The 16,364-nt window shown below is 36.9% G+C and overlaps 1 protein-coding gene across 1 annotated transcript in view; it reads left to right on the top strand.

The window, feature by feature from the left end:
- The window catches only part of TEX11 (testis expressed 11), a gene marked incomplete at both ends in the record, with an annotated part of 185,322 nt that overhangs the window by 75,204 nt on the left and 93,754 nt on the right, over window positions 1-16,364 (top strand). The window contains 3 exons of the mRNA XM_080910083.1: window positions 1,040-1,191; window positions 4,482-4,567; window positions 8,961-9,098. Of these exons, the coding sequence (XP_080766209.1) occupies window positions 1,040-1,191; window positions 4,482-4,567; window positions 8,961-9,098 (376 nt within the window). The remainder of the gene's footprint in view (window positions 1-1,039; window positions 1,192-4,481; window positions 4,568-8,960; window positions 9,099-16,364) is intronic.

The following is a 16,364-nucleotide window of genomic DNA, read 5'->3' as shown; positions in this document are numbered from 1 at the left end:
GTTTTGTATCCTGAACTATCACTGAATTTATTTATTCAAGTAACTTCTTGTAATTGCTTGTGCAACCAGAGAAATTTTAACTGTAACATGTATGTATTGCTTCCATTTGCGGTTAATTTTTGTATATGATACAAAGTAAAAGTCCAATTTATTTTTAGAGTAAAAACTCTTCTTTTGTCCTTATCATCATTTGTTGAAATACAAGTTTCACTATAAAATGGCCCTAGCACCTTCATCAAAACGCATTTGGCCATGTATGCTAAGTTTTACTTCTGTGTCCTCTCGTTCATTTTATTGGGCTATCTGTATTTATACCAGGCCCATACATTTTGGTTATTCTATCTTTGTAATTAGTTTGACATTAGGAAGCATGAGTCTTCCAACTCTGTTCTTTGTTTTCAATATTGTGATTCTATCAGTCTATGAAATGCTGTATAAATAGACACTGTCTTTAAAAAGAAGCTGTTAGTATTTCAATGGGTATTTCATTAAATACTTCATATATGTTGAGTGTATTGATATTTAATAATATTGAAATGCAGGCATAATGTTTCATGTACTCCCAGAAGTTGGGACATCAAGATAGGAAGATTTCTGTGAGTTTAAAGCTAGCCTTGGGTACATATTAAGTTCACAGCAAGCTTCAGCTAAAGTGAGACCTTGTCTTGGAAAGACAAATGAACAAACAAAATAATAAGAAAATGTTGAGCTGGCAATATGTCTTAACAGGTAACTGTGCCTAGCTTGTGGACCCGAGCTCTGTTTCTGGGCCCTACATGGTAGAAGGAGAGAACCTACACCCATAATTTGTTCTCTGACCTCCACACGCATTTCCTGACATGGGTGCATATTCCCTGCAACCCCCCACACACAAATAAAATTGAATAAAGTGTTACTATGATGAAACAATTTATTATTCACAAATAGGCATTTAATGGCATTAACTATGTTTGTTTTGGTTCACATTGAAATTATTTTAATCCTATTGGTCAAAAACCAGTTCTATTTACACTGATTAAAATTATGTCTTTTTGGGCAGAGATTCTGTTGGGTTTTGCTTCCTGAGAATCATCTCTGATCATTTTAAGTTGCCAGAAGATAGGAAGAGAATTCTGTTGTTCTATATTGACATGCTTTTACAAAAGGACCAAGATGTGATTGCTGAAGAGAAGATTAAAGAACTCCTTATAGGTCAGTAAGATTCTGAATTGTCTGAAAGTTGTTAATTTACTTATTAATTTAAGATACATGTCAGAGCAATGGCAAAATTCTCAGGTCAACAGGTTTTTCTATTTTCTCTCCCCTCTCCTTAAAGATTTTCTACAATATTGTGACCATCTAGAGGTCACAACTTTGGTGTGTTATATAATGAACAACTAAGCAAAAATAACAAAACACCTTCAAAATACAGACAAACCTTTGGGCTTAAAGCCCAACTGTAGCAGAAAATTGTGAGGTTTATAAACCCAAGTTCATGCTTCTGATTTGACTTCAGGTTAGCTGTGTGCCTTGGGGCAAGTCAGTATCTTTGGATGCTGGCTTGTTCAACTGTGAAGTGAATATTGTGAATTCCTGCTGTTAAAGCTTTTTAGTGGAAGCATCATTTTGTGAGGAAGTCTTACATAAACCCCCCCAAGACAAAACAGATTTGATTTTCTGTAATTAAAGCAGAGATGTAGAACCACCTCTGCTCAGCATTGTCCTAATCCTCTGCTCTGCACAGCCTCCATAAACACTGTCTTGGAAAATTCTCTGCCTGACCTCATCTGAAGTGATAGTCACTAAATGTTAAGAGGGAGATTTGTTCTGAATGGTAGCATTTAAGCAATGTGTTGCTTCTATGATATTGTACTGCATTGCTAAAATTTCTATTATGTGTATCATATTTTCATTAAAAACAGACATTAATAGTTCCCAAAAGTAAATCATGCGATATTAAGAGCTTTTTTACTTCTATTTCCTATGAAATATATTTTTCTAACGATACCCATATTTTTATTCTCCAGAGTTTTATTAAGAATTCAATTACTTTTTGAATCCCTTTTTGATTATCTTGGTTATCTGGTTTCCTAGTCCTTGGCATTTTAATGATATCATAATACAAATAGAAAAGATCCACAAGGAAATATATAGCTAACTTGACTACATGGTAGGAAAAGCTGCAATTTTATTTTATTTTTTTGTTTTGAGGTTATTCTTTTGAAATACTATATTGATACAGAAATAAACATATTAGGAAATAATATATAGGTAGATAGATATAAAAAAGAATCTCTCTCTCTCTCTCTCTCTCTCTCTCTCTCTCTCTCTCTGTGTGTGTGTGTGTGTGTGTGTGTGTGTGTGTGTGTGTGTGTGTTGGAGTCTAGAGCATGACCTCATGTGCCATTTCTCAAAAGCTACTTATGGTTTGAGATAAAATTTCACTGGGACCTGGGACTTACTAATTTTGCTAGACTGTCTCACTAGGACCTGGGTGTGCTAACTCAATTACACTCCTAAACTCCAAGGATCTTCCTTCTTTAGCTCCCCAGTGCATGTGCATTACGAGGGCATGCTACCACACCTGGCTCTTTATGTGAGTGGAGTCCAAATTCAGGTCCTTCTGCTTGCATAGCACAACCAGCTGACTATTTTACCAACTGGGCTATCTCTTGAACCTTAGATGAGTTATATATTTCAGAAACAGAATCTTGCTGTATTGCTCAATCTAACCTCCTGTGAATCTGCTCCCTCAGCCTCTCAACCAGCTGAAACTACAAGTGTTTTCCTATTACAATAAAGTGACAGTACAATAAAATGCAATATTTTGGTGATGTTGACCTTTAATGGCCAAGAAAGTTTACATTTTAAGTAAGATAGGAAGTTAGACATTTATTTATATGTTTATGTGTATATACACACGTGTAGTGCACATGTATACAAAAGTTCAAGCACGTGCATAGGTGCATAGTGGAAGCTCAGTAATCTTTCCTTAGGCACTCTTTCCTTAGGCACTCTCTACCTTGTCTTTTGAGACAGGAACTCTCATTAGCTAAGAGTCAAGTGAGTAAACTAGATTGGGCTGTCAGTGAGCCTCAGGGATCCACTTTTCTCCTCCTCTTCAACACTGGCATAACAATTGTGTGCCACTGTGCCTGACATTTTACATGAATTCTGGAAATTAAACTTTGGTCCTCATGTTTACATAGTGAGCACTTTACTGACTGAGCTATTTTCCTAGGCCTCGACTTCCTTTTTTAAAGGACAGAAAATTGTCAGCTAACTAAAAAGTTGATTTTACAGAATAACTCATTTTCCTTTTTTATTAGTTATTTCATTCATTTACATCTCAAATGATATCCCACTTCGGTTACCCCTCTGCAAGCCCTCCATCCCACAATCTCCCTCTTATTCTCCTTTGCCTCTATGAGGGTGCTCCCCACTCACCCACCCTCTCCTGCCCCACCCTTTCAGCATCCTCCTCTGCTGGGGCACCAAACCTCCACAGGACCAAGGGCTTCCCCTTACATTGATGTCAGACAAGGTTAGACAGTTTTATTCATATAATCAAGGTATTGTAAACTTTTAAAGAGATATTAAGTATCTCTTACATAAGTATTTTTAAGCCACATATGCTGACTCTGCTGGTGAGTCAGAGAGGATTAGTGTTCTAAGGAAGACATTTGCGAAAGTTGATGGTTTGTGCCTAAAGGGCAGATGAGAAAGGGGTATAGAATTCTATTGCAATCTAAACTTTATCTTGATGTGCTATGTATTTGAATCTCATAAATGTCTATACCAGAAATAATCAGGCACAAGTTACAATTTAAATGAATAAAATTTATCTGTAAGTGTGGTCTTAAAGTACTTTTTAAAAGCTTTAAGGTGTAATTGGCCTTTCTTGTGAACTTGATCTGATCTTTTTAGTACATAATAGTATGGGCAGTTCTTATTAATGATTTCTGACATTGCTGTCTACTCATACAATAACCTTATTAGGGCACCACATGATGATCTAATTTAGAACATGAAAAGTAAGTTAAAAAGTGACTAGGCTAGGAATATATCAGAGGCTGTTGGGAGAATTCCAGTGATTCTAGCAAACTCTGATTAGGTTATATAACCAGTTGTAATGGTAAACCAAATTGAAGGTGAAAACCTGTCTGAATATGACTGTTTTATAGACATTACTTAAAGATTGAGTACAGTTGGAGAGATGGCTCAGCAGGTAAGAACACTGACTACTCTTTCAGAGGACCAAGTTGAAATCCCAGCAACCACATGGTGGCTCACAATCATCTGTAATGAAATCCGACACCTTCTTCTGGTGTGTCTGAGGACATCAATGAGTACTCACATACATAAAATAAATAAACCTTAAAAAGATTAAGTACAGCTATATGATTATGTCTGGTGTGTATACAGTGAACACTCTGTTTAATGCAGTGGATCTAGATTCTTTTTAGAGCTTGTTTTTTTGTTTTTGTTTTTGTTTTTTTCAGATCACCAAACAAGAAGTCGGCTGACAAGAGATTTAGTAAATTGGTTACACAACATTCTGTGGGGAAGAGCTGCCAAAAGTGTTAAGGTTTGTTGAATAACCTGTTTTCAGCCATTATATTCTTTCTCCCTTGTACCAAATAAAACACTGTTCACTATAAATCACAAAGAACAGGATCTGGGAAATGCGGCTCAGTGGCAGAGTACTTGTGGAGCATGTGTGAAACCCTAGATTCTATACTCAGTCCCACATAAGCAAATAAACATCAAACAAAAGTATAGTAATAATACCTTCATTGTTTCTATATTTAGATACCACCTCTGAATTAAATATTCACAGTGCACAATGTCAGTAGCTATTATGTGAACATTTATTGAAAAATAGTAAGTCATGACTCTTCCCCATTGTGAACTTTCAGTAAAGGGAACTGATATCATTGATAAGGAAAATAATTTAATGTGAGAGATAAGAAAGTTGTGGGGGGTGTTCCCTTTAAAGAAGTATTGATGCTTTTAAAAGTAGCTGTAAAATTATAAAACAATTTTGATTTCCTGTGGAAATATTTAAAACTATAATTGGTTTTAAAAGCAAAGCAATAATTATTTCCATCATTTATTAATTTTAAAATGTTTGTATACATTTATGTGCCTGTGTGTATACAATGAGATATACATTCTTTAAAAAAACATAAGTTGTTTAGTACTTCTAATTTCAACTAAAATGTAGCAACAGGGGGCCAATTTGTGTCTCCACTTAAGCAAAACTCCTCCTAGAAACACAAGAACAGGCACAGTGGCAGATACCTATTATCGTTTCATTCAGGAGGAAGAGAAAAATAGATATCTGGGAATTTGAAAACACTTTAAACTAACATTAAGAGTTCTAGGCAAGATTGGACAACATAGTGAGACCTTGGCTCAAAAAAGCAAATGACTCCCTCAACACCAAAAAAAGAAAAAAATCCTGAAATACATGAAAATGTCAGTTTGATGGTATCGAATATCAAACAATGGCAAATGATAACTGGAAAATAAGAAATAAGGTAAGTAATTCTGCTGTTTGGCTGACTTCATGAGTTTGCAGACAACAGTAGATGAAGAGGAACTGCAGTATAGTAAAATTCTTATACTACATGTGTATGTATATGTGGAAGTGTATACATATGTATGATGTTAATGGTATAAAGTTCTTATACCATATAATTGAATATAGACAATAACTTAAACATTAACACAATATAACCAAACACAGTAAAATAAAGTTCTAACTCATGCCAATAAAAGAGAATAAAAATCCTAAAATATTCATATAATCCAAAAGAAAATAGGGAATAAACATTAGATGTAACAGAGGCTGGAGAAGATGGTTCAGTGGTTAAAAAACATTTGTTCTTCTTGCAGAGGACCTGGGTTTAGATCCAAGTACCCACATAGTGGCTCACAGGCAATCTAATATTTATTTCTGGCACCATGAGCACCAGGTATGCATGTGGTACATACATACTTGCAGGCAAACACACATACACATGAAAAATTTAAAGTCTCTATTTTAAAGTTAGATGGAACAAAAGGAAAACAAATGGCAAGAAGGTGGGCAAGGGGTAATGTATGCCTGTTATCCTAGCAAGCACGAAGCTCACAAATTCTATACCAGTTTAGACTATATAACAGTGATTCTATAAAATAGAAAACAAATATTAAGATGGTAGATTTAAATGTAAAAATAATATTAAATGAAATAATCATACTAAGCCAGTGAAAATGTAGATATTGTCAAGCTAGATTTTTAAAAAGCCTAATACCCACATTTCTATTTTTAAAGGTTAAATTAAGGAACTGAAACCTTTATTGTGGGGCTGTGAAATAATACAAACAGTTTAGGAAGTAGTTTGGCAATTTTCTAAAGTATTTACCCTCTCATAAGATTTATTCTAACTCCATGTGTATATTAAAAGTAAAGATCCATACAAAAATTATACACAGAAGTTTCACATACAAAAACTTAAACAGAAAAGTAGCTTTATTTGTGTTTTCGTCGGGGTTCCTGTTGCTGTGGTAAGACACCATGACCAAAAGGAACTTGAGGAGCAAAAGATTTATTTTACTTTACACTTCCAGGTAACACAGTCCATCACTGAGAGAAGTCAAGGCAGGAGCTCATGCAGAGCAGAAACCTGGAAGCAGGAACTGATGCAGAGGCCGTTGAGTAGTGCTGCTTATTAGCTTGTTCTTGGCTTGTTTAGCCTGCTTTCTTAAAACACCCAGGACCACCTACCCACAGGACCTGGGCTCTTCCACATCAATTAAGAAACTGCACCACAGGCTTACACATAGGCCGATATGGTGGGAACATATTCTCAGTTGAAGTTCTCTTTTCCAGAATAACTCTAGCCTGGGCTAAGTCAACATAAAAATGAGCTAGCACAGTTGACCCTTAGTCAACTTGACGTATAAATATATCACTATTAAACTGTAGCCTTTTCTTTCTTGTTTACCCACCCCAAGATCCCATATTAATAGCACCACAACATAAAAACATCCCAACTTATAAATGTCCCACAGTCATTACAAATTAAAACATTTAAAATGTTCAAAGTCATTAAAAGTATCTTAAAATATCTAGTCTCTAAAATACCCCTAAATCTCTCTGTAAAGTCTCTCAAAAACTCTAAAGTCTCTTTAAAATACCTAGCTTCTCTAAAGTTCCAAAGTCTGTAAAATCCCAAAGTCTCTCAGATTCAAAAACCAAAAAATAAAATAAAACCCCCCAAAACTAAAATAATTTCTTCCTCCAAGAAAGAAGAACAAGGGCAAAATCAGAATCTGAGAAATCAAAACCAAACTCCAATAGTGTAACTAATTCAGTGCCCTGTGTCTTATATTCACTCCTGATCTTCAGGGTTCTAAAGAGCTTGGACAGTTTTATTTCTCTGCCAGTCATTCATAGAGCACATGCAGCATAGTTTCAGGCCAGCTCCACTCCACAGCTACTGTCCTGGATTGTTGTCACATGGTCTTGGTATCTCCAAACCACTGGGGTCCTCTGCCACATTTGAACTGCACCCTCACCAATAGTCTCTCCTAAGTTCTTTTCAAGGACTCTGTCCCTGCTACATGGTGCCAAAACTGAACTTTTCTCTACCATCTGTTCAATCCTGGGCCTTCTACTGCCACTGGGCCTTCATCTTCACCAGTGGTCCTCTCCAGGAACTCCTGCTAAGTCTTAGCTACTTTCGTAATCACTTCATGCCTTCTGAACCAGTACCAATTTGGTGGCTCTTATGCTACTAAGTTTAGCTGCCAGCATGAGATATAGCTTTCGCCCCCTGTGGACTCTAACTTCTGTGTCCTGACCTTGAGAAAACACTTTCCAGAATATTCTGCCTCAATGATGTGGTCTCTTCTTAATTACACCAAAAATTTCAGCACCAGCTAGCCAGCATCCACAGATTCTTAATTCATAATATCAAATGATCCAAGTAAAAATTTCTGGAACTTCATAAACCAGACTTTCTATTATCTTCTCTTCTTTCATCATTCAGCAAAGATCAGCTCACTGATCTTTGAACATGCAATGGCTTTTACAGTCTAAAGTTCCAAGCTTCTATAATCTTCCCCAAAACAACATGGCTACATCTATCACAGCAGTACGCCATGGCATGATACCAATTACAATCTTGATATTTCTCTTTCTTTTATAAAACCTTGGTTTATTTCATTTTATAGCCCATTTTCCAGGGAAGTTTTGACAGGAATTGAAGGCAGGAACCTGGAAATATGAATTGATTCTAAGGCCATTGAGTAGTACTACTTAATGGTTTACCTGCCCCCCATGGTTTGTTAAACTTTATACCATCCATCCATGACCATCTACCCAGGGTTGGCGCCACCATCTGTGGAATGGTTCCACTACCATTGATTGTCAATCAAGAAAATACATCACATGTTTGCCCATGGGCCAATCAAATGGAAGCATTTTCTCCAAGTTCTCTCTTCCAAAATTAACCTCTGTTAAGTTGACAGAAAAACACTCTGGCACTATTTGTAATATTTGAAAACAGCATAAATGTCCACCAGTAAGTGGATATATAAGCAATTTGTGGTATATCCATACAATGAAATATTACTTAGCAATAAAAGGGAATGAATTATTGATACATGCAGCAACAGGGACTAATCTTTAAGTTGATTGAAAGAGGCCAGACCAAAAATCCATATTACTTTTGGTACTGGAGACTGAACCCAGGACCCTGTACATGCTAGGCATCTACTCTGTCACTGAAGTACAACTCTAGCCTCTGAACTTTGCTATGTGTAGGAAACAGAAAAATGAGAACTAAACACTTAGAATTCAAGTAAGTAAGTATTTTCATTGTCTAAAAAGTAGAATTTGTAACAAACTGTTTGCCACTAGTGGGTAGTTGGGAAAATTTAAAGTGAATTTTGGAAAATTCTGTGATTTTGTTGTTTTTTAACTTTAGGTCCAAAATTATGCTGATGCCCTACACTGGTACAATTATTCTCTGAAGCTATATGAGTGTGATGAGGTGGATCCGGATTTGGTCAAGCTGAAGAGGAACATGACTTCTTGTTACTTACCTTTGAAACAACTTGATAAGGTCCCTCAATTTACCTATTCTGTTTTCAGAGGCAGAAAATGTTCTGTGCAGTGGCACTTAGGTGAATGCATCACTCTTGACCTCAAAGCTACTTAGGGTAGCTAGCTGAGAGTGAGTGCCTCAGGATGGGAACAAGGTTAAATTGACATTTTCTTGATATGTGTCCTGCAAACATGAAGCAGAACTTCCCAAAGGAGAGAGTATTTGGGGAACCATCTATTTCCTCCACTTACTTTACTTATTCTTACCATTTATCTTCTACTGTATTTTCCCCCAAATTGAAAATTCTCTGCATTTACATTTCAGATGTTATCCCTTTCTCACAATCCCATCTTCCCTCCCCCTCCCCCTCCCATTGCCTCCACAAAGGTGCTCTCTCTCCCAACCCCCCTCTCCCACCTCAGCACCTTGGCATTCCCCTAAACTGGGAAAACGAGCCTTTCATGGACCAAAGGCCTCTCCTCCCATTGATGCCAGAGAATGCTATCCTCTGCTGCATATGCACCTGGGGCCATGGGCTCTCAGTGCGAATTCATTGGTTGGTGTTTTAATCTCTGGGAGTGATGGTGGGTTTGGTTAGTTGATGATTTTGCTCTTGCCGTGGTGTTGCAAACCCTTTCAGCTCCTTCAGTCCTTTCTCTAGCTCCTTCATTGGAGTCCTTGTTTCTGCTGCAATCTTAAAGGCTATTTGCTGCTAACCATTTGTTTTATGGTCCTTTAAAATAGACTAACATTTTATGGTTTACATTTTTGTTAAACATCCATTAAGAGTAGATACTTTCATGACGTAGCTACTCTTTTACTTTTAGGTTATTATCTTGTCTTTATAACCACTCCAGAAAAGTTTAGTACATGACTCTTCATTAGGAAAAAATATAGAAGCTAAAACAGAAAAAAGATTTAATGAATGATGGAGCCATTTGTATTTCTAAGAGCATGTGAGAAATTTTTCCTTAGAACATCACACAGTGTGTACATAATATTGGGTATTGGTTCTTAGAAGAACAGAAAATGAGAAGGACAAGTGCGGGCTCAATTGAATATGAAGGTTTTTGTTGCCTTTCACGTTTTTCTGATAGCTTTAGGAGAAATTATATGAATAAGGATAGTGATTTTGTAGGTTTTCCTTGAATGTCTGTGTATTATCAGGGTTCTCTAGAAAAATAGAACCAATAGAATGAATACACTCACCGATAGATCTCTTCATACTAGAAGCTGGCAGTCTGGCAGCTGCTCAGTATATGAGACTAAGCACCTGCACCTCAGCACTCCCAATGTGATGCTCAAGGTCTTAGAGTCATCTGAAAAAAATTACCAGAAGAGCAATACAGAAGTTGACTAGGTCGAATCTTGCTTTACAAGAAACCAAAATTTTTGTGTGGTGCTGGAGTTTGAGCTTAGGGCTATATGTATACTAGGAAAATGGCCTGCCACTGAAGCACATTCCCAGCCTGACTGATGACAGGATCGGTTCTAGAGTCAATGCAGAACCGAACTGGTAATTGGGGTTCAAATATTGTTAGCAAAAAGGAGGGAATAGGCAATCAGGAAACCAGTATGTCTTGACAGCATGTACTCCATGTCCAACTGTGTCATTGCCATATACGTAGGGAAGCCAAAGATTATTTTGAAATATTCAAGGTGTTTGTTGCTTAGCATATTTCTCATTTCATTCTTTCTGACTTCCTAGCAGACACTGTTGGATACTTTGCACATGTAAAGAATACATTCCTAAGCAGTAGGACATATAGAAAGGTAGATGTTGGAGGGAAAGCTATCAGTGCTTTGCCACTCCCATCTTGCCATTGTCTAACAGTTTTATTAAATGTATGCTTATTATTTTATTTTAAAAATGTTTTGTTTATTTACATTCCAAATGTTGCCACCCTTCCTGGTCCCTCCTTTAAGAATTATTCTTCCCATCCTCATTCCCCTTTGCCTCTGAATGGATGCTCCTCCCACCATCTTAATCTCCTCCCCCACCTTCCCACCCCTACCTCCCATGGCCCCCCATCCTCCTTTCCTGGGGCTTCAAGTCTTTACATCCTAGGGGATTGCAAACCCCTTCTCTCCTTCAGTCCTTCTCCTAATTCAGCATGGGGACCCCGACCTCAGCCATTTGTTCAGTCTCTGCATCATTATTGTTTCTGCATTTCTTTAGATGAGAACAATTTGGGGTTGAAAAATTTGAAGATCGGTGTTAGCAGATTTTGTGTTAAAGAGGCACACAAAAAATACTAAAGAATTTGGAGTTCACATGGTCACTAGTGTAACACTCAGTTCTGATCTTATGACAGATACTGCCATAAACAATATGTAAACAAGTACTCATAGTGTGCTCTGAGAAAACTTTTATATTCAGGGATACTGATGTTAGAATTTCATGTGATTTTCTTGTGGCATGAACTCTTTTTCTTCTTATTTATTTCAGCCATCTAACATGAATAAAACTATTCTTAGTCTATGGGCTAGGCAAAAGCAGAGGGTGGGTCAGATTTTGCCAAAGACTGTAGTTTATTGATCTGTTGCCAATTAAGTAGTGATAAGTACCACAAAGAGAACCTTAGCAGGAGGGAACAATGCTATATGACGAGAAGATGGCTGTAAAAATTAAAGCAGCTGGGGCTAGAAAGTTGGCTCAGTGATTAAGAGCACTGCTCTTCTAGAGGATCTGGGTTAAATTCCCTGCCACACACCACTGTCTGTAAGTCCACTTCTGGGGTATCTGACTCCCTCACACAGACATACATGCAGGCAAAAACTAGTGCAATAAAATGTGAAATAAAAATGAGTAAATTTTTTTAAAGAATCAAAGCAGCCACAAAGATATGACTAATGAATAGTTATCTTTCATGTTCTGGTTAGATATTGTTTGTACCTACTATATAAAGCTCTAAAAATCATACCCTTCTATTACAGGACTGAAAATGAGCTCTTGGTCAGTGCACATAATCTAGTGGTATTCACTAGATGGCACTGTGGCTTCTGTTTGTACTTTAGTAGCACAATGATTTTGAAGGATTTTGTAATGATTGTATTGCCTTTCCTCCAGATACATCTGTATGGATATAAAATTAAGCACTTAATGAAATGTGAGGTGAAGATTCATTTTGGCTCAACTGATGAAGTTAAACTAATAAACTTGAGGTTTTAAGTCAACAAGTAATTGTTGAATGCTTAATGTGCAAATAGTACTATAGAATAAGCTAAAGATATACCTTACTCCTCCGTATAGATATGCTTTAAAATATTATCTCAGGGACAACATTTGCATGTATAATATAATTATAAAGCAACAAAAAGATTTATAAATTGTCAAATAGTGTGGAATATAATGGAATTAGAATAAGAATAGATGAGATGAGAGCTATTTGTAACTATTCATTGGTTCTATAGCATATAAATCAAGTTTAGAAGGGTACCTAAAACAGTAGAAGATAGAGGGCCAGCAGAAAGAATGAAAACAGGTGACCTCAGGAGGTAGGAGATTGAGAGGAGCCTCCAGAATGTACCAAATTCCTGGGAAGAGAGGGACTCTCAGAACTCAAAGGGGGGGGGGAGATGAAATGTCCTACAGTGTACAGAGGGAACTTGTAGATCTCACCTCTAGCAGAAAGACAGGGCACCAAGTGGAGAGATGGGATTGCCATCCCACAGTCAAAACTCTGACCCAGAATTGTTCCTGTCTGAAAGAACTGCAGGGATGGAAATGGAAAGGAGCCTGAGGAAAGTCCAGCAACAGGCCCAAAGTGAGATCCAACTCAAGGGGAGGCCCCAAGGCCTCACACCATTTTTGAGGCTGTGGAGTGTGCTCATGACTGCCCTCTGAAAGAACCAACAAGCAGCTGAAAGTCAGATGCAGATATATGCACCCAACCAATCAACAGAAGCTGCTGACCCCTGTGGTTGAATTAGAGAAAAGCTTGAAGTGACTGAGGAGGAGGGCGACCCCTTAGGAAGACCAGCAGTCTCAATTAACCTGGACCCCTGAGATCTCTCAGACACTGGACCACCAACCAGGCAGCATACACCAGCTGATAGGAGGCCCCCAACACATATACAGCAGAGGACTGCCGGGTCTGGGTTCAGTCAGAGAAGACACGCCTAACCCTTGAGAGACTTGAGGCCCCAGGGAGTTTAGAGGTCTGGCGGGGCGGGTGGTGTGGGGAAGAGGTATGGGATGTGGAACAGCTGGAGGATGGACCGGGAGGGGAATAAAATCTGGAGGGTAAAACTAAAAAACAAATTTTAAAAAAATTAAAAAGAAGATAGTCATACTCAAAGGAATTGCAATATAATGAAATAATGAAGACATTCTAACAAGTTAGAGACAAACTGGAAACAACAAAGCATCTTGTGCCGAATCCTCAAAGCCAGCTGTAATAGAACAGAAAGAATGAACTGGGGTTTAAAAGAAGCACATGTGTAACGTTTTTTGCTTTTTGTTGACTTGAGCTAAACAACAACAAAAAAATACTAAGAAATTTTGCTTATTTTAAATTGAATCAATAGAAACAGACAGCTTTTTTGTATTCCCACATTCCCCATAAATGAATGTAACCAAGTGCAGATCAAAAACACTCAGAAAAAAAAAAAGCATTTGTACTGGACTTGTACAGATGTTTTTTCATTATTTCCTATAGAATATGGTGAAGTAACTCTTTACATGGCATTTTATTGTATTAGTTATTTTAAATAATCTGGAGATGATTTCAAATGAACAGGAAGATATCTATAGGTTACATACAAGCAAGGAACTTGAGCATCTACACATTTTGGTATCTTAAAGAAGACAGGGAGCCCCGGAATCAGTCTTTCATAGATACTGAGCGGTAATGCATGACAGGGTAAACTGAAGACATTTTCTGTTCTCTGGTTACAGCAGATTTGAAATATAATACTGGGTTGGGGGAATCATTTTGAAGAATGATAGTGACAAGCTCTAATATGCCAAGAGGAAGGCATTCAAGAGTTGATTAAAAGGGCAGTGTGGAGTTTTAACCTGAAAATGAAGATTTTGCACATAAACAATATAGTATTTCCCAATATCTGTGTAGCTACCACTGAGAAAGCCAGTTACATCTATATAACACTTTGATCAGTGGGTGAAACCTGTGAAAGAAATTTTCAATCACAAGAAGACCTTATCAAAGCATTAGACTTGTCCAAAATTTAAATAGTTTTTTTAAAGATATAATGAACTCCCTCTTCTTGAAGGTATTTAAATAAAGGCAGAATGGCTGCTTCCTCTGAATGTTATTGAGAATGTTCACACAGCAGAAGAATTTTCAAACGTTCAAGTCCTCCACCTGCATAATATAATTTAATAAGTTTTAGTTTGATAATATAATTTAATAAGTTTAATTCTTATAACATAATTTATTATATTCTGTTAAGGTCAAAGAAGACTGGGGGGGACTATGTAGATTTTTAAAATTGAGAACTAAAGAAATATCAAATCATCACTAAGTTCTTTAAAAATAACAATTGAACTCTAACTTAAATATTAAAATATGCCCACTTTGTTATATAATTAAATACATTTGAAAAATATAGATCCAAGTGTACCCACTATAACAATCTGTATATGGAATATCTAGAAAACTCATTAAAAAAGATTTCTAATCAATCCCAGATCCAAGTAGTGAATTATATGTTTTTATCACTATAGACTAATTTTGTCCTTAGAGTTTCATATTAATTATTCATTATACTGTATATTAAAATGTATGCCTGGGCAAGACATATTCAGGGAGGTTGGTACTATAAATCTCTTGATATTGATAGTGGTTATGTACTTTTGGTCATTGTGTGATAACTGGTTGTATACTTTCAATGTGTGTCTATATACGCTGCACACAAATAAGATTTTTCTTAAAATATTGTGGACTAGAGCTTAGGTAGCATTTAGTGGGAGATGCATTAAATATTTCACACATATATTTTAAGAAAAGTGTAAATGCAAAAAAAAAAAACAAATATTATGTCGTCAGAAATTACTAAAACAAGTGCAAGGTAAATCCAAAGAACATTTTAATCTAAAGCCATTTTCAGAAATTTCTTATGTATTAAGCAAACAGATAGTAGAAAGGACCCAGAAAGCTGAAACTGTTCATTAAAAACAAAAAAATAAAGCCGGTGTGGGTTAGCTTCTGGTGACGGGGACCCGGGTAGCCAACAGCCTGTGGAGCAAGATACCAAAGTTTTATTGCGACTACTATGATACGTATCTTACCCACAATTCTCTGTCTGTGAGGAATACACACTACAGTGGTCGGAAACAAAGAAAATATGAAAGACTATTACCACAGATGGTCAGAAGAGCAGGCCCAGGGCCTGACTGACCAAACAACAGTTGCCTTTCAACAAAGATCCCACCAGATCAATTCTCTGCTCCTCCACCTGCAGAGGCCATGATACCACCTCCCCCAGGGTGCACCCCACATGGGAGGCCCTCCAATGAAGCCAATGATGGGTCCTCCTCCTGGGATGATGCCTGTGGGACCAGCTCCTGGGATGAGACCACCCATGGGAGGCCACATGCCCATGATGCCCAGGCCACCAGTGATGAGACACCGCCCCCCAAGCTCTGTGCTGGTGCCCAAATGGCCTGGCATGACCTGGCCAGACAGATAAGAGCAGAAGCGCTCTTTATCATTTTGTTGTTCTTGTTATTCCACCAGGAGATCTTGGTGCTGAGCCTGAGTGTTTACTAGATGCAGGACAAGGAATTTTCTAGCAGAGAATGCTTCTGGAGAGTGAAGTTATACAAAAAAAAGTGTGGCTTTTACTTATATTGTGAGATGTGAAAATAAATTTGTCAGGTCTTTTAGTTTAAAAAAAAGAAAGGAATAAAATGGGCAGACGTCTAGTAAAACAAACAAGGAGTAACAATGAAAGAGAAAATGAAAAAGAGCAAGAGTCTTGATATCTAAACAACTTTATGCATGAATGCAGTCCTCAAAAATAGTATTTACTACACTGAATTAAGAAAGGAACCATAAATATATGAGAAAAAATACAATATTGTTGTAATTTACTCAGTAGTTTAAAATCTTCAAACAAGATTTAAATCCAAATAACATTAGTTTTTACTTTATTAACTTTTAATGAAATTTGTTATCTATTTTTTTGTGCAAAATACTGTATTACTAACTTCAAATACATTATTAAATGACAAATTTTGTTAAGATGTATCTTGCTTGCCTGTAATTATATAGTTTAATTAGTAACTTCCTACCAGTCTCCTCTAGTCCCTGGAAATCA

This window comes from Micromys minutus (genome assembly GCF_963924665.1).
Source record: "Micromys minutus genome assembly, chromosome: X".
In the NCBI taxonomy this organism is placed as follows: domain Eukaryota; kingdom Metazoa; phylum Chordata; class Mammalia; order Rodentia; family Muridae; genus Micromys; species Micromys minutus.
The sequence above is the reverse complement of the archived record's forward strand: the minus strand, read 5'-3'. Positions and strand labels throughout refer to the sequence as shown.